Source organism: Zootoca vivipara, chromosome 1 (assembly GCF_965207765.1).
Source record: "Zootoca vivipara chromosome 1, rZooViv2.hap1.1, whole genome shotgun sequence".
NCBI classification, from domain to species: domain Eukaryota; kingdom Metazoa; phylum Chordata; class Lepidosauria; order Squamata; family Lacertidae; genus Zootoca; species Zootoca vivipara.
Window position 1 is genome coordinate 120,248,802 of NC_142582.1, and position 17,914 is coordinate 120,266,715.

General features: G+C 46.3%; 1 protein-coding gene across 1 annotated transcript in view; it reads left to right on the forward strand.

Annotated features, from left to right (window-relative positions):
• Positions 1-17,914, forward strand: part of TECPR2 (tectonin beta-propeller repeat containing 2) — a 49,114-nt gene that overhangs the window by 16,485 nt on the left and 14,715 nt on the right. Inside the window, exons 10-17 of the mRNA XM_035105651.3 lie at positions 1,080-2,026; positions 2,989-3,172; positions 5,283-5,456; positions 6,291-6,471; positions 7,251-7,392; positions 10,337-10,577; positions 11,560-11,649; positions 14,694-14,927. Of these exons, the coding sequence (XP_034961542.2) occupies positions 1,080-2,026; positions 2,989-3,172; positions 5,283-5,456; positions 6,291-6,471; positions 7,251-7,392; positions 10,337-10,577; positions 11,560-11,649; positions 14,694-14,927 (2,193 nt within the window). The remainder of the gene's footprint in view (positions 1-1,079; positions 2,027-2,988; positions 3,173-5,282; positions 5,457-6,290; positions 6,472-7,250; positions 7,393-10,336; positions 10,578-11,559; positions 11,650-14,693; positions 14,928-17,914) is intronic.

The window sequence follows — 17,914 nt, forward strand, 5'->3', positions numbered from 1 at the left end:
CTGAGCAGACAGATTTTTATACCGCCCTTCATAGGTCTCAGGGAAGTTCACAACATAAAAAAATACAATATAAAAAAACACACAAAATACACAATAAAAACAAAAAACCCACAAACCAATAACCCCCCTCCCCATCATGGTTTCACTGCTGTTCGAAGATGATAAGCAGTTTAGAGCAGGGATGTCCAACCGGTCGACTGTGATCGACAGGTCGATCCCTGTTTGATTGCGGTTGATTGCGGGCTCTTTCTCCTCCTCAGCGGAAAAGGAACATCCGGCCCCACCCCCTCGCTCTGTGCTTTATTCACGCACGATTTCCAGAATGGAAGATGGAGTTGCCGCTGGCGGGACTACTACTTTTGTGATGTTGCCGCTGGTAGGACATCACTTTTGTGACGTTTGTCGCGCTCCCCCCCCCAATGCGGCAGAAGTATTTGCTGTCCCCCATAAAAAAAGCTCAACAACTTTGGGTTCCCCCCCAAAATGGGTAGATCACTGCTATCTATATTTTCCTTGGAGTAGATCGCAACTCTTGGGAGTTGGACGTCCCTGGTTTAGAGCATTCAGAGTCTTTGTAACACTTAAAATAACCCTGCAGCATAAATCAGTGTTTTGTTGTTGTTTAGTCGTTTAGTCGTGTCCGACTCTTCATGACCCCATGGACCAGAGCATGCCAGTCTTGCGTGCAAATCAATGTTACTTCTCCCTATTGGAGAGTGGGGACAGAGGCTGAGAGAGAGAGGATTTCCCCTTTGACAGCAGTGGGGCAGAGGTGACATTCAAACCAGAAACTTCCTGATTCACAGCTCAGTCCCTTGGCTACTACAATACAACAGTTAAGGTTGCACTGGTGTTCTGCTTTGGTGGCAAGTTCCCCAATGCCCAAGTAGGCAGTTTGGCCTGCCCATGTATTCCTGGTTGGTCAAATTCAGGAGCGTCAAATAGATGGTTTCTTGTTTTTCGTTTGCCCCAGAAAGGCATTCCCTTAACTAACAACCTTCTTTTCTCTCTTTCCTCCTCTCTGCCCCTCAACTTACCTATTTCCCTCTCCCACCTTTCCCAACTATGTATGAGCTTAGAAAACTCGAGATACCTCAGCTCTCTGGAAAGCACACCGTCCTGTGAACATCGAGACTTTGTTGACAGCTCTCAGTCTGTCAATGTGGACTCTTTCTCCATTGAATCTAGCCTCATGGGCAGTTCTGAAGACCAGGAAAGCATATTCTGTGTCGAATCCCAAAATGTGCCACAGGAGGAAAACGGCTCTGAAACATTCAGCGTCCTTCAGTCCCCGGAGTCGATAGCTGCTCTGACACCAGAGGACGACGATGCGGCAGAAGTCCTGAAATGTTCCAACGGCGAGAGCGAAGTAGGCACATCTCCTGCTAGGAGCTCCTTGGCTTCCGGTTCCCCCTTGCTTCTCGCAGAAGATAAAGCGGCTAGCGATGGCGCTGAATGTCATTGGAGCTGTATGTCTGAACAAAACGAAATCGTCTCAAAACCACCAGCCCAGGATGAAGAGTGTTGTTCTATCCTGCATAAAACAGAAGGCACTTTAGCAAAGTTAGTTGCTTTTGATTCTCTGGAAGAGACAAACCCCGAGAAAGGGATGTCTGGAGATGTGAAAGCCAGCCTTAGTGCTGAGGACTCATTTGGCCAGGAGGTGGGAGTTGAGACCCACACAGAACAGAAGAAGCAGCTACCTCTAACGGACCCAGTCCCCGCCAGTCCCCTTCCTGCCCCTTTTGAAGAGGAGAGCGGTCTTCAAGAGAGTGCGTTACCCGGGCAAGATTTCAGGGAGCCACGGACGGCTAACCCCAACACTAGCGCTTCCAGTGAATGGATAAGCAACGCCTCCGATGCCACAGCTGAGAGATCTGCATCGAGTGATGAAGAGGATATCTACAGGCACGGCTTGCCTTACTCTTCCTCTGAGACGAGTGTGACAGAAATGGGGGGCTGCCTCCCGCCCCAGGAAAAAGTCAGAACCAGCTTAGATGAAGGAGCGCTTTTAAAGTCGGATCAGGTATGCGCTTGAATGCAAACTTGCATCACCCCCTAGAGGCTCCCCAGCATGAGTGGAAGGTCCTTGCGGCCCCACCAGCCATTTCCCCATTGATTTCCCTCACTTCTGCTGCAGCCCTCCAAACCACAGTGTTCCCTGCAATCCCCACAGGTTGATTTGGGCTGGTGGGGGGGGGGGAGGAAGAGGGGAGAAGCAGGAAAGCCATATTGAACTCCACATGTGTTTCCTCTCAATCCAGTCCCTATTTTATTACATCTTTAAAATGAAGCACAGTGTTTAGGTTATTGGGGCCAGTCTCCTATGAGTCAATGCCCACAAGCTGACTTTCCAGAATACTGGCTTTCCAGAAGCTGCATTAAAAAAAAACAGGTTCCAACAACTAGAAACTGCAAATATGCTTTTGTTTGGTTTACGAAAGTAGGAAGAGAGCCATGGGACACTGGAAGCGATTGGTATGAAGGAGAAGACATTTGCCGTGTAGCAAAGAGTGATAACCCCTTTATTTCTGGCCACTTAAATTTATTGCACAAACGCCAGTTTATTCTTGAAACTTTAGCACAGAGCATCCATACCCTATCAGACTTTACCTGCCTCTGGTCAGCGTGAGAAACATACTTTAGGATTCACATCTAGGAGCCATCATTCCAGTGTCTAGGTATTAATGGTGTTTTCCTGGCTGTGAAGCTCTTTAGAAATCCCGCCATAGCTATCAAAACAGTTACCAGGCTGGGTGATAAAGCTGAGAAAACTCACACTGGATATAACTAAATAAATTTCTAGAGACTGCTAAGCGTTGTTTAATGTCTGTCTTGCAGAAATCAAATGACCCTTCTTCTTTTTAATGGAGCATTTTAAGAAGATGCAACAAATGCACTTTTTTCCCCTTTTCGTGATGTCGACATTTGACCGATTTCTCACACCGATAAAGATACCTCACCCCATTCTAACTCTCCAGTCTTTAGTTTGCAGAAAGCTGGATGGGCTACGCAGGTCCTGGCTATGGAATACTGAGCCTGGTTGTCTCTGAAAAGTACATTTGGTGCCTGGACTACAAAGGCGGTCTGTATTGCAGTGCTTTACCTAGTGCTGGTCTGCGCTGGCAGAAGTTTGAAGATAATGTCCAGCAGGTGGCAGTCTCTCCTTCAGGTTGGTTAGCCTGGCATTGTTTTCATCATTGTCATCATCATTTTGCCTCCTGTACTTGGGTTGGGGGGGGGGGGCTGGGGAATAGCTTCTGGAACTCAGCTGCAAAAGCCTCGTTGCAGCTGCCCTCTGTTTGATTAAACTTTGTTTGCCTTTTCTTATATACAGAGATCATTCTTACCGCAGACAAGGTCCATGCGTGACCCTCGATATGATTATGAGCAATTTCCAAATCTCGGTAGCAGAACCAGCGCACTTCTGCTGCATACTTCTAGAGTCCAGAATTAAGTTTGGAGCTCGGGTTAATAGTCTGTTGCGTTAGTACAGAAAGCAATAGGCTGAGGGCAATCTGGTCGCATGTTGTAGAAAAGCAACCAAGCTTCCCTGAACTGTTCCACCATAGGCTGCAAGTGGGCTGGTTAAGTTACATGTTTCAGTGATAAGAAACCAGTTGGGATGAAATATAACCTTCCCCTGACAGACTAGTACTCTTGTGTGGAGGGATGATTTTTGCCAGGTGGAGGAGAACATTTGGACAAGCCCATGCACACCCAGCGTGAAGTGTAGTCTCGAAACAGCGTTTTATCAGTTCTCCTGATTGTATGTTCTGACTCTCATACCTGCTCCTTAAGCTGTGCCTGATTTTCTGTGACAATTCTGTTCAACGTCTTTGGAATTTTAGCAGCATTCAGTATAATACTACAGGGGGCAAGGCTGGCTGTTTTTTGTTTTTTTTACCAGGGCTTACCAGGCAGCTCTCCGTTCAAATAAAAACCTAGTGCACCTCAAACAATTGTAAAATAATACAATAATGGTCAAAGTAATAAAAGCAGTGTGCCTTCTAATAGGTTTAAGGCAGGCACCCCCAAACTCGGCCTTCCAGATGTTTTAGGACTACAACTCCCATCATCCCTAGCTAACAGGCCAGTGGTCAGGAATAATGGGAATTGTAGTCCTAAAACATCTGGAGGGCCGAGTTTGGGGGTGCCTGGTTTAAGACCTTTGGGGGACATTTCCAGCAGAACATTTTGCATCCACAGGGCGGATAATGAAATTATTCCAGTAACACATGACACAGAGTTGTACATACACGTCTTCAGTAGCTGTGAACTACAGCCTTTGGGCCCTGCTTAAAGAAAAACCTTGCAAGCAACTTCTGTGGCTGTGCTGTTCATAAAAATGCTTTTTGCCGGTGTGTCATTGCGGTGATCTCTCAAGGAACTCAATTCAGCACATTGCGACATCCAGCTAGCCCTTAGCTCCTGTCGCACAGCTGTGTTGCATAACTGCTTGGAAATTGCGCACCGTGCTCTAACTTGGCAATTGATTTGGTGGAAAGCACAGCATGATTCGAAGAGTTGGGCTCGCCCCTTTACAAACAATTTAAATGGAAAGATTAAATGGGCGATTGACAAACAAAAGCTTTAAATGCATGGAAGCCCCCCCTGCTCTTTATATTCTATTCTGTATGAAACACACCTTTCTTAAATATGCGAGAGCCAGATAAGTTGATGGTGTTCTGTGCATAATTCCCCTATATATAAACTTAAGCATTTTATATTTTGTACTTGGGTAAAAAAAGAAGAAGAAGAAGCCATGTGAATTGCATTTTTAAAAGCTCTTAATAAATAGTACAAGCATTGTATGTGCTTACTTTATTCAGATGTTGCTTACGGTGAGGATTTGATTATGGGATGTTTGTTGTAGTCCACCCACAGGTTCCCTATCCCTCCATTAAGGGAATACCTTAAAGAATAAAATCTCCTTGTTTTGTCGTCCTACCTTTTGCTAGGAAGTGAAGCTTTATTCACAGGCAAGACATTTCCAAATATTGTTTTTAAACTTCGGTTACCTTTTTCTCTTCCGTTAAGTTGCTTTTTTGGATTTCTCATCTCCTGGCTTCTGCATCTTCCTTCTGACGTCTTCTGAACAGTGTGACTTTGTACACCCACACCCACACACACACACACACCCCTACCTCCCATGAAAGTAGGTCTTTCGAGCTTTAAAATGACTGTAACTAATGAATAAAATTGGAGCCCATAAGAAGGTCCAGAGGTGTTCCCTTGTGCTAAACATGATTCATCTGACTAATGTGAGGCTCCTTCCTCAGGGACTCTTCTCTGGAAGGTCGAGCACAAAACCAATAAAGCCTTTGCCTGTGGAAAAGTGACTATTAAAGGGAAACGTCACTGGTACGAAGCTTTGCCTGAGACAGCGTTTGTATCTTTGAGTGATGACACAGCCTGGATTATCCGAACAAACGGCGATCTGTACCTGCAAACAGGTACTCAGTTACTTGCTTTTTTCTGCTTCTTCTAGGGTGGTGGTGTTTCCCCCTCCCCCCCCAAAAAAGTGCATTTTGGGAGAACCCTCTGGTTCTTTGGAAACTTCTCAAGGTTGTGACGAAGTAAAGCAGACAATTTTTCCTGCCATTTCCTCCTTCACTCCCTCCCCTTGCACATCATGACTCAAGTTCTTGAAAGCAGTGTTATCGGAGGACACAGATAAATATAGATTTTTAAAAAAACACATTTTTTAAATTGGTAAATGTCACAGAAGCAAATAAATAAGGGAGAAGCAAACACATCACCATTGTTATTTATTTATTTTTTTAAAAAAACCTCATTACCTGCTGGCATTAACAATAAGAATATTCCATCAGTCTTGATTTAAATGTATACATTAATATAGGAAGTCCAAATGTCTAAAGATGTGTCTAAATGAAATGGATGATTGTGAGTTATGCATTCATATGTAAAAAGTGTGAGATCTTCAGACCACTGGGCGATAGACGTTTTACCGCAGAAGTCTCTTAGGCACTGTAAAGGCTTGTAGAACCCACTTTTGTTGCCCACAGGAATATGATTTAAGAATGTGTGAACATCCACAGATATCAAGGCTTTTTTTCAGAATGAAATTGATAAGAGCGGTAATTTCTGACCAGGAAGAAAGCACCACAGGCCATGCCCGGAAAGGAATGTGCTAAGAGAGCATGCTGTGAGCTTAAAGCATGGCCATAATAACCACAGGAAGATAATTTATGAACCCTGAAGGTGAGCACCGTAAGCGTAAAAAGTGAGTTAATGCAATTTATTTCTACTCTATATTTTACTTGAAGGCCTGAGTGTGGATCGTCCCTGTGCCAGAGCAGTAAAAGTGGACTGTCCCTATCCGCTCTCGCAGGTTACAGCCAGAAATAACGTTGTCTGGGCATTAACTGAGCACCGTGCGCTTATGTACCGCGAGGGGGTAAGCAGCTTCTGCCCTGAAGGGGAGCAGTGGAAATGCGATGTCATCAGGTAAGCAGTGTTTAATCAGAAGGTATGTTCTGTAATAGATTTCCCTTGACCTTGCAACACCTTAGTTTGGATTTGCACATCTTTCGAAGGGAATATTGCATCATGCGAGAAGGCCAGTTTCCTAATCGGGGGCGGTAGGTTTCATTGACCTCGCGTTACATTGCGCTCTGTTCTGAAACTGTACAAGAGGGTGAAAAGCAGCCCGTTCGTGGAAGCAGCATGAGGACGTTGTATCAGCTGGCATTTAATATTGCACAATTTGATAACAGCTGTGCATTTATGTGGTCATGTTCCAACGAGGTGTTGGGTGCGTGCACTGTGGAAGCTCAGCCAAAGCCAAGCAATTAAGCTCACCACAGAGAACAGCCATTTAGCAGATTGTCTTTACAAGGCCAACTCCAGCATACAGTTCAGTTGCTTGCAAATTCCTGCAACTGATAGAGTTCTCCGAGTTCTGAAGCCTGGGAATTTTCCAACTCCTTCCTCAATACGATCTCCTCTGAATGCCTTCCCTCGGATCCACGGTTCCAGCAGATAGCCTTGACAGTTCCTGCGGTCTCTTACCACAACCCACACAAAAGGCTGCAACCCTATATATATATTGAGAGTTATGTGCAAGGCTAAAACAATAGCATTCTGCTGAACCATTTTAACTTCAATTCACAGAGCTGTAAATAAGTGAATCTGAAAAGTTGGCAGGGCATGGTACGGGCTGTATATTTGGGGAGGGTGGAAACACTTGTGTGTAAATGCCTTGTGACTTTTGTTCATTTTTGCAGTGAGATGCAAGCTCTAGAGCCGGTGTGTGTGACTCTTGGAGACCAGCAGACCATATGGGTTTTAGACATCCATGGCAATCTGTGGTTCAGAACGGGCGTTGTTTCAAAGAAACCACAAGGGGATGATAACCACTGGTGGCAAGTAGGCATTCCTTCTTCTACTTTTCAGTAAATACAGAGGGCAAAATACATACTTTGCATGTGTAAGGTCCCTGACGCAATCCGACCTAAAGGAGCTCGGACCTGAGAAAGGCCTTTGCATGAGACCTTGGAGAGCCACAATTGATCGGATGCTGATCCGGTTTGCATGTAACACTTAAGCCAAGCATGAGAAGAGATCGTGGACACTTTGACCCTCCTCCAGTCCTGCTGCTCTGCCCTCCTGTCACAGTGCTATTTGTTGAACCATAGTTTGGCTTAGCCAGTTGTTCAGACCCATGCTCTTGGTACGCCCCACTGCAGACAAGTCACGAGGTGTAACCATGGTTGGTTCTTGATTTACAGCTCATGGTTTGTTTGCAGGAGACAAACCGCAAGCCTGGGTTGAGATGACATACAAAGCCAGGCATCCCCAAACTGCAGCCCTCCAGATGTATTGGCCTACAACTCTCATGATCCCTAGCTAAAAGGACCAGTGGTCAGGGAAGATGGGAATTGTAGTCCAAAACATCTGGAGGGCCGAAGTTTGGGGGTGTCTGCACTAAGCCATGTATGTCCAACGCATTGATTGCGATTGACTCGTAGATCGTGAGATGGACCTTCGTCTCAATCACCCTGCTTTGCCCAACGCCCAGTCAGCTGACCGGCCCAGAAAGGCGCAAGGCGCCTCCCATCCCCAAGCCTCAACCCCGGGCAGGGAGGCAGAGATGAGGTTCACGGGCTCTGCATGGGCTGCAATTGTGGAGGTGCTCAGTCAGCTGGCCAGCCGGGAAAGGGAGCCGAGGGAAGGGCAGCGCAGCGCACGAGAGAGACATTGACATCCTCCTCCCTCCCGCCAGTTCCCATGGAAAGAAAAATGCCCTCTCCCTCCTACTTCTGCATGGATGCTGAGCTTTCTCCACCTTTCCAGCTGCAGCCTAGCTGCATTTACTCAAAAGTAAGCCGCTGCCCCCCCTCCCCAAGGAGCTCTTCGTCGGTAAAGGTGGAAATGGACATTTTGGGGCGTGTTGCCTTCCCATGTGCATCAAGGGCCCTGGGAGGGGGCTGGTGTGTGGGGTAGTAGGTTTTTATTTTTATCATCATCATTATCATCATCATTTATTATTTATATCCTGCCTATCTGGCTGGGTTTCCCCAGCCAAATATAATATGTTTAAGTTGAGGAGTGGGAGAGTGTGGCAGATCACTGCCAGTTTTTGATATTGGGTGGTGGATCGCAACCTATTGGAATTTGGGCGTGCCTGCGCTAAGCCCAAACCATGGCTTAGCACAACACAGCAGCAGCAGGACTGGAGAAGGAGAAAAAGCAGCCTCTGTCTCCTCTCCAGGAGCCTGGTATTCACAGTAAGGTCACAATCACACAGAACTAAATAAAAATAAAACAGAAAAATTCCTTCCAGTAGCACTTTAGAGACCACCTAAGTTTGTCATTGGTATGAGCTTTCGTGTGTATGCACACTTCTTCGAAAGCTCATACCAATGACAAACTTAGTTGGTCTCTAAGGTGCTACCGGACGGAATTTTTCTATTTTATTTCTATTTTGTTTTTCGATGGCAGACCAACACAGCTACCTACCTGTAACTGTAGCATCCTGGGTGAAGAAGCCCCGTCCCAGAGAAAGTGTCTCAGATGGCACAGGGCTAATGTTCAGCAACTGCTTCTGATATTTTTGACTCACTGTGAGTTTGTATAGAACTGTATTACTTACAGGATGAATTTGTTTTCTGTGTTATATGCTGTTGTGCTTTTGATGGGACTATAGTGATTGTACCGTTTGCTCATTTTTAAGGTTGTTGAGCTGCTCAACATGGTTGTTGGAAAATTGAAGTACTACAGAAATTGAGTCAAATAAAAAAAAACCCCAATCAGCCCTGGGAACTGCAGTTTTAAGGGTCTCCTCGCAATTTTGGCTCCCTTAACAAACTACAGTGGTACCATGCAAGACGAACGCCTCGCGCAATGAAAAACTCACAAGACGAAAGCGTTTTGCGTTGCGTGAGGGACTCGCAAGACGACGAGGTTTTCTATGACCGCTGCTTCGTCTTGCCAACCCAATTGGCAACCCAATTGTACACCATATGCTTTGCATGTAGAAGCTCCCAGGCTCAATTCCCTGCATTTCCAGATAGGCCTGAAACCTTGGAGAGCCATTACCAGTCAGTGTAGACCAGCGTTCTTCAACCTGAGTCCCCAGATGTTCTTGGACTAGCCCCCCCATATTCCACGGCCAGCTGAGCCCAGTGAGTCAGGGATGATGGGAGTTGTAGTCCACCAACATCTAGGAACCCAATATTGAAGAACACTAGGTAGGCAGCTTCCTATGTTTCTGTTGGGCACAACGCGGACAAAGTGGAGCACTTAAAAGTCCCGCTTATTTCAAATGTGGACTTTTCCGAGCACAATTCAAAGTGTTGGTGCTGACCTCTAAAGCCCTAAACGGCCTCAGTCCTGTATACCTGAAGGAGCGTCTCCACCCCCATCATTCAGCCCAGACACTGAGATCCAGCGCCGAGGGCCTTCTGGCGGTTCCCTCGCTGCGAGAAGTGAGGTTACAGGGAACCAGACAGAGGGCCTTCTCGGTAGTGGCACCCGCCCTGTGGAACGCCCTTCCAACAGATGTCAAGGAAATAAGCAGCTATCCTATTTTTAAAAGACATCTGAAGGCAGCCCTGTTTAGGGAAGTTTTTAATATTCAATGCTGTATTGTTTTAATATTTGATTGGGAGCCGCCCAGAGTGGCTGGGGAGGCTCAGCCAGATGGGCGGAGTATTATTATTAAATAATAATAATATTATTATTATCATAGAGACTCACAAACCTCATTGATAATACGTTGGGATTTTGCCTGTTATTGTGGGTTTCCAATCTTAACTTTCTCTTTCGCTGACCTGGTCCTTTTCGTACATTTCCCCACCACCACCACCAGGTAAGCATTACGGATTACGTAGTGTTTGACCAGAGCAGCCTTTTCCAGACCATCATCCAGGCAACCCAGACAGTGGCCACAGCAGCTCAGGCCCCCGTCGAGAAGGTGGCAGACAAACTCCGCACGGCTTTCTGGCCACAACCGCTTCAGTGTCAGCCGAGTCTTCTCGCCGTCAGCAGCGGTGGCGTCTGGATCTCGTCGGGGAAGAACGAGTTTCACGTAGCGAAGGGAAACCTTGTAGGTAGGCGCGCTTTTCGTTTCCGGCTTTTGTTTGCAAAAGACGAAGCCGGGCAGTTTGTCCGCATTTAGCAGCACAATAGTGTGTCTTCATTCATGCCAACTGCTTGGAAACGGAAGATTCCCTGAACCGCCTGTGGCAGCATGTACTTGCGTTGTAATGGGATAGCTCAGTCGGTAGAGCGTGAGACTCTTCATCTCAGGCCCGTGGGTTTGAGCCCCACATTGGGCGAAAGATTCCTGCATTGCTGGGAGTTTGACTACAGCAGGCATCCCCAAACTGCGGCCCTCCAGATGTTTTGGCCTACAATTCCCATGATCCCTAGCTATCAGAACCAGTGGTAGAGGAAGATGGGAATTGTAGTCCAAAACATCTGGAGGGCCGAAGTTTGGGGATGCCTGGACTAGAGCACCCTCAATGGCCCTTCCAACACTAAAGTTCCGTGAGAAACGGTGGTCAACTTCTTTGGCAATTCTGCCATTCCAAAGTGGGCAAAAGTAAAAGCGGATCATTTAACACCATATTCTGAGTAATACATATTTTTGGAAACGTCACTGTGAGTGGAAACTCTACTCCATAGCCACAGCAGTTTTCATTATCTGATGCATAGATGATGGTGATGATGAATATTATTACAAATAATAATATTGACTTATAATAATATGACTAATAATATTAGTCACCCCCCCCCCCAGAAAGATGAACTCAGAGCAACTTGCAAAAGCAAATAAAGATGTTTCTGCCTGGCACCTAAAAACAGATAGTGATGATGATGCCAAGTGTGCCTCACGGAGCATTCCACAAACAGGGGGCCATCCCTGAGAAGGCCCGCTCTCGCACCTCCCTTCTCGAGGGAAGGGCCTAAGATGAGAATTCCATGGTGTATAGAATAAAAACTTGAAGCAGGAATCCCAGGAGCACCAGAAGAGTTTGGGAGAAAGCTGGCTGTTTTCATGCTTAAGACTCTTCCTCTTTCCTTCTCCAGGTACTTATTGGAATAACGTCGTGCCTCGCGGCACTGCTTCGGCCACAAAATGGGCGTTTGCATTGGCTTCCGCAGCTCCAGCAAAAGAAGGTAACGTCTGTCCCCTGGCTGCCTTGCAAGTTTATTCTGCTTTTTATGACACACTGGCGAAAGATAACAAGATAACATCAATATACTCCATCCATTGATATCGACAGGTTTTCTAAGGGCATTAATGCGTACTGGACACAGGGGCGGAGGAAGGAGTGACTCCTGGGAGTGACACGGTATCTTGGGCGCCTGCCGCCTCCCCATTGCCCCAAACGGTCCACCCTCCGCCTCCCCCTCAGCTGTAGGGTGGCTGAGTGGGAGGAGGCAGGCAGACTCCTCAGAGGCCCCGCCGAGTGTCCTGTCCCAGCTCGCCCCGCCCCGCAGGCGCCCGATTGGCTGCCTCCGCCACTGACTGGACAGAAAGGAAGGGCAGACCTGAGCAATGGCTTCTAAGCCCATGGCTTAGCCTTTGCTCTGCACTGCAGCACAAGTAGGATAAAGAGCACAGGTCAACCTAGCAGTCCCATAAATAATCATTAACGCGGGGAGTTAAGATTTAAAGTTCACAAGCAATTAACAAAAATGAAGGATTAAAAGTGTGTGGTCTACTTTCGGTTCACACACGAAGACAGACACACGGTATTAATTGCGCTCACTTAAGCCAAACCAAGTCTGCATTTTTGATTTTCACATTCCCGTCTTCTTTGGCGGTTAAGCTGGCACATTGCCTGCACTGTAACAGTTCTTTTGGTAGTGAGATGGAGTAATCCTGAGCGGAGTAGGGCAGGAGGAATGTTCCACCACTTTCCAAAACCTCGCTGGCTTGCACCAGCCAGGGCAGGAGTTCTCTTGTATGTGGTGTGGGTGTTTTTCCTCCAGCCCTGATGATTAGCCTGTGTTTAATTCCATCACTCCCATTATTGAAACCAACGGAGCGGTGGTGAGATTATTCACAGCAGCTCCAAGCTGGCAGAGGTACTGAGCCTAATTGCAGGTTCTCTCGGAGGAACAAAAGAGATTTTGGATCCAAGGTTGCCTCCACCCCAGGCCCAGAATGCATTGCTTCAGAAATTAACACTATTTCTGGATGAAATACAGGCAGCGGTAGATCTGGACCCAAAGAGTTTTCTGCAGATGTTGTAGGGGCTTCTGCCGCAGCTACATGGGGGGTGGGGGACAGAGGGGTACTGCCATTATTAAACCATCAGTGGAGAGGCACTTCTTCCCCATCCTAACTCATTTCAGCCAATGGTTCGGATGATTTGAGGGCAGTGCTAATATGCCAAGAGTTCCTGGCTGATTAAGCAGCATAGGAGGTTGTCTTCTACTGAATCAGACAATCAAGCCCACTATTGTCACAGTGCATGGCAGTGGCCCTCTCCACTGACTTCCAGGAAGGGGTCTGTGCTTGGCCTGGAGATGCCAGGAATCTCCTGCATGCAAAGCATCATCATCATGTTTGTTTGTTTGTTTGTTTATACCCCGCCCATCTGGCTGGGTTTCCCCAGCCACTCTGAGCGTCCCCTAACAGAATATTAAAAACACGATAAAAGATCAAACATTAAAAACTTCCCTAAACAGGACTGCTTTCAGATGTCTTCTAAAAGTCAGATAGTTGTTTATTTCCTTGACATTTGATGGAGGGCGTTCCACAGGGCGGGTGCCGCTACCGAGAAGGCCCCCTGCCCGGTTCCCTGTAACCTCACTTCTCGCAGGTAGGGAGCCCCCTGAAGGCCCTCGGAGCTGGACCTCAGTGTCCGGGCTGGACGATGCGGGTGGAGACGCTTCTTCAGGTAGCGTTGGCTCCCTGAGCAACTCTGGAAAACTCAGATTGTGTGTGTTGATTTGCCAGACATAAAAAAAAAACTCGCCTCCATGAAATGAAGCAAGTACATATTTAAACTGTGGAGCTCCCTACCCTAAGATGCGGTGATAGCCACGAACTTGGATGGCTTCGAAAGGAGATTGGGCAAATTCATGGAGGATAAGGCTGCCAGTGGTTACTCGCTGTAGTAGCTCAACATTACCTCCAGGATCAAAAGCAGCTTGTCTCTGAATACCAGTTACTGGGGTGTAGCAGTACAGTAGCAAAGGGGTATTTCTTTATGTCTGCTGCTTGGCTTCCTGCACTTGGATGGGCCTTTGGAATGATCCAGCAGGACTCTTACATTATTAAGCAGCTATCTTTCAGCCTCAGCCTGCCCATCTGCATTATGGGGATAATGCTGGCCTACCGTACCAGGGCTGTTTTGCCAAGATACTGTAAAATTTATACACTGCTTGACTGTGAGGAAAACCTTGGAGCGGTTTATGTATGCAAAGCTTATTGAGCGCACAGTAGAAATAGTAATAATAGTAGTAATTATTTACTACAGGTGAAACTCGGAAAATTAGAATATTGTCGAAAAGTGCATTTATTTCAGTAATGCAACTTAAAAGGTGAAACCAGTATATGAGATAGATGCATGACATGCAAAGCAAGATATGTCAAGCCTTTATTTGCTGTAATTGTAATTATTTGTCGTTAGGCAGGTCAATTATAAATGGAATGTAATTAATGAAACGTAATAGCGATGTTAATTTTTGTTACAGGTAGGTAGCCGTGTTGGTCTGAGTCGAAGCAAAATAAAAAAACTCCTTCAGTAGCACCTTAAAGACCAACTAAGTTTATATTTTGGTATGAGCTTTCGTGTGCATGCACACTTCTTCAGATACAAGAAGTATCTGTATCTGAAGAAGTGTGCATCTGAAGAAGTGTGCATGCACACGAAAGCTCATACCAAAATATAAACTTAGTTGGTCTTTAAGGTGCTACTGAAGGAGTTTTTTTATTTAGTTAATTTTTGTATTATTGTAACTATTTGTTTTATTACTGTGGAATTTGCAAAAGAAAGCATTTGTAAAAATTAAAAGAAAAATAAAAAACAATAAGTTGCATTACTGAAATAAATGCACTTTTCAACAATATTCTAATTTTCCGAGTTTCACCTGTATATTCAATCTAGGTTTGAATACATACTGATACTTAGACACTGGATGGTTTTGTAATGGCGAAGGCTTCTGGAAAAGCAGATTTAACCATGAAAGTGTTGTCCCTCCCACAGGGAGTTTCCTGTGGTTGTGCCAAAGCAGCAAGGATCTCTTTTGCGTCAGCGACCAAAACCCGCAGTTTCATCCTTCGACTGTTCAGCTACCCCCTGATGACGAAATAGAATACTATTCAGCCTGCCAGGATGCCATATGGAGCCTGGACCACCTGGGACGGGTCTTCATAAGGACACTCTCGCCAAATTGCCCCACTGGGATGCACTGGACCAGACTGGACCTTGCTCAGTTAGGTAAGACTCCTTGTGAGCCTGTTTGTCACATACAGATTTCCCGACTTGAACACAGACTGACGGGGAGCATTTCCTCTGCATACCTGGTGAGTATTTGAACACAAAATTGCTCTGACCCATGAAACCTATGGATAAAGCATTAAACATGGACACATTCTGGTAGCTTGGCTTCATAGAATTATTTGCCATCTTAATCTCGGAGAAAGGGTAGGACAGAGAACTGCATGGCCAATTTGACTTGACTGGTTTTTGCTGACGGAAAGAAAAGATGACCCACATTTTCAAAACAGCGGAATGAAGGTGCCATCGGAGAAAGGTGTGATGTGCTCTTTGGGAGCATCCTTGTGCCGACATCCCAAAGGAGCGATGGGGAACCGGTGATCCTCACATCATCCCTGACCTTTGGCCTTGCTGGCTGGAGCTGATGATAGTTGGTAGTCGCAACAGTATATGGAAGGCCAGAGGTTCCCCTCCCCTCCCCTACAGGATAAAGGTAGATCAAGAATTAGTGCTATCATTGACCCGCAGAGGATCAGGATGTCTGCCACTTCCCTGTGGCTCTGTCCCACTTCTCCAGCTGTGATAAAACTGGGAAGGGTTTCTTCCCATATGAAGGTGTTCCTGCCCACCAATATCTTGCAAAAGAAAACAAAAAAGTCTTTTCTACTTTAAATGTGCACTCTGGAAATCAAACTCGAGGCAAGTAACACATGATGAAATGGCATTAGCAAATAAGAGGCTTAAAATAGCATACCAATAGGTTTCGAAACGTCTCTTGCGCAGATTTCTGAGGCACAGCATTTGACGTGATCAGAGCTGCCCTGTCATATCACAGAGTTCCGAAAACGAAGCATGAATGGCTTTGACAGTGTGCTAGCAAGCGGAAAGATTTGTTTCTCTGGATGAGCAATTAGCATCAGCTCTGGAGAAAGGAGGAAAACCCAAGGTGGAATAGTAAAAAATAAGCCGAAAGTGTTACATAAGGAGTGCGCATTTGGAGATCAGATTGTGCTGCATATGTAAATAAGTGCCCAGCGATGCAGAGCAGGTGATATGTGACACCTTGTTCAGAGAGCCCTGATGCTTAGCTAGATCAAAAACCAACAGCTGAACCGCTGAGGTCCAAAGCCACCGTGATCCAGTATGTCTGTGCTGGGAGGAGTAACAAGACTTTATTTTAAATAGCGCTGCTGAATGTCAAACCCAGAGGAGCAGCAGAATTATGCCGATGACTCTCTTCCCCACCCCACGGCTATTTTGAGCCGGGCAGGTCTTATGTAACGGTGCTAAAATAAAGATAGAATTCAAGAAGAAACTATATGAGAATAAAGCTAGGGAGAATTCAGATGCTCAACACCCTGGTTGTTTTAACCCATTTCGAATAAAGCCACTTTAAATCGTCATTTCATCCCTTAGCATATTGGTATCCCTTTCAACCTCTAGGGAACCTTGGGACATTTCTGAGCCGCCGCTCCCCCCCCCCGGCCCCATTTTCTCTGTGGTCTCTTTCTTTGACGTACATGTGGGCTTCTCCCATTTGTGCAGGAGTTTCTAGACTGCAAACTCAGTACAAAGCTAGTGCCATTTCCCTCAATTGGAGAGATTTTATCTTTATTCTGTACGCGAAGGAAGTGAGCACTTTCCCACTGAGTTCTTTTGAATACCACAAGAGCAACAATGCAGATAAAAAAAAAAATTCTGATAGGTTTTCCCCTCAGTGAATCCTTTCTTTCTTTCTTTTTCTCCCTACAGACCTATTACTTAATTCAATTTATATTTCCTTTCTTTTCTGCCACACACCTGTGGTGCAAAGGCCTTTTTTTAAAAGCCACAATTGTGTTAGGGATATATAGTGGTACCTCGGTTTATGAACACAATTGATTCCGGAAGTCTGTTCATAAACAGAAGCGAACTTTCCCATTGAAAGTAATGGAAAGTGAATTAATCCGTTCCAGATGGGTCTGTGGCGTTCGTAAAATTCATAAACCGAGGTGTTCATAAACTGAGGTTCCACTGTACCTGCATTCTGCCACGACCATTTTGAGGAGAAGAGCGCAGATTCCATTTTTGCACACAAGAGACAGAAACCACGGGTTTGGCTTAGCATGTTGGCCGAACATCAAGTTGTAGTCAAAGTTTGTCCTTGCCTACAGCTCTTGGTTAGCAAGGAGAGACCTTAGCCATGAGCCTCAGTTCAGACATCAACCTTAGCCCAACCTTGGCTTAGCCTAACATGGGATTTATTTTATTTAAAAAAAGAGAGAAAGAGAAGAGTAAAGTGACTGTCAGCTCCTCTCTGGGATCCCACACATTTGTGTGGCTGCAGTAAGAAGCCATGCTTTGTCTTGCTGTGATGTGAGAATTAAGCCATTGACAAGAGAGGCAAAAAAAAACCCACACGCATTGCTGCTGTCCCATAGAACAGGATGCCACTCTGATACTCGAGAACGTTAAACTACCATCGCATTCTTTTAAATTGCCTTAAAGATTACAAGGGAGGTGGAAATTTGCCTGCGGCTTGTGTGGCAAAAGGGCATGTTCCTTGCTTGCAGTTCTTAATGCAACTTAGTATTTTGGACTTCTCTTTCTTAACTAGGAATATGTCAGGGGTTGGCAAAGTTTACCTCGCCAGGGCCGGTTCACTCCCGCGGAGATTGCTCCGTGGGCCGGATCGTGTCTGCGCAGACTCAATTTTTGGCATCTCCGTCTGCGCAGGTACAATTTTCGGTGCCCCAGAAATGAGTCCCCGCTTCGTGCTGCACCAGTTTAGTGCAGCGCGCAGGGACTTGTTGAGCGGGCAGCTCGGTTCAGGGGCGGCTCGTCGGCCATTTAAACGGCCTCCGTGGGCTGCTTGTGGCCCATGAGCCACAGGTTGCTAACCCGTGCTACAGGGCCGTCTTAAGCATATCTGGCGCCGTGGTGCGACTGATCTCTGCGGTGCCCCCGCCCCACCCCGTTTCCCAGCGCGGCGGGCGCGGCGCGCAGCG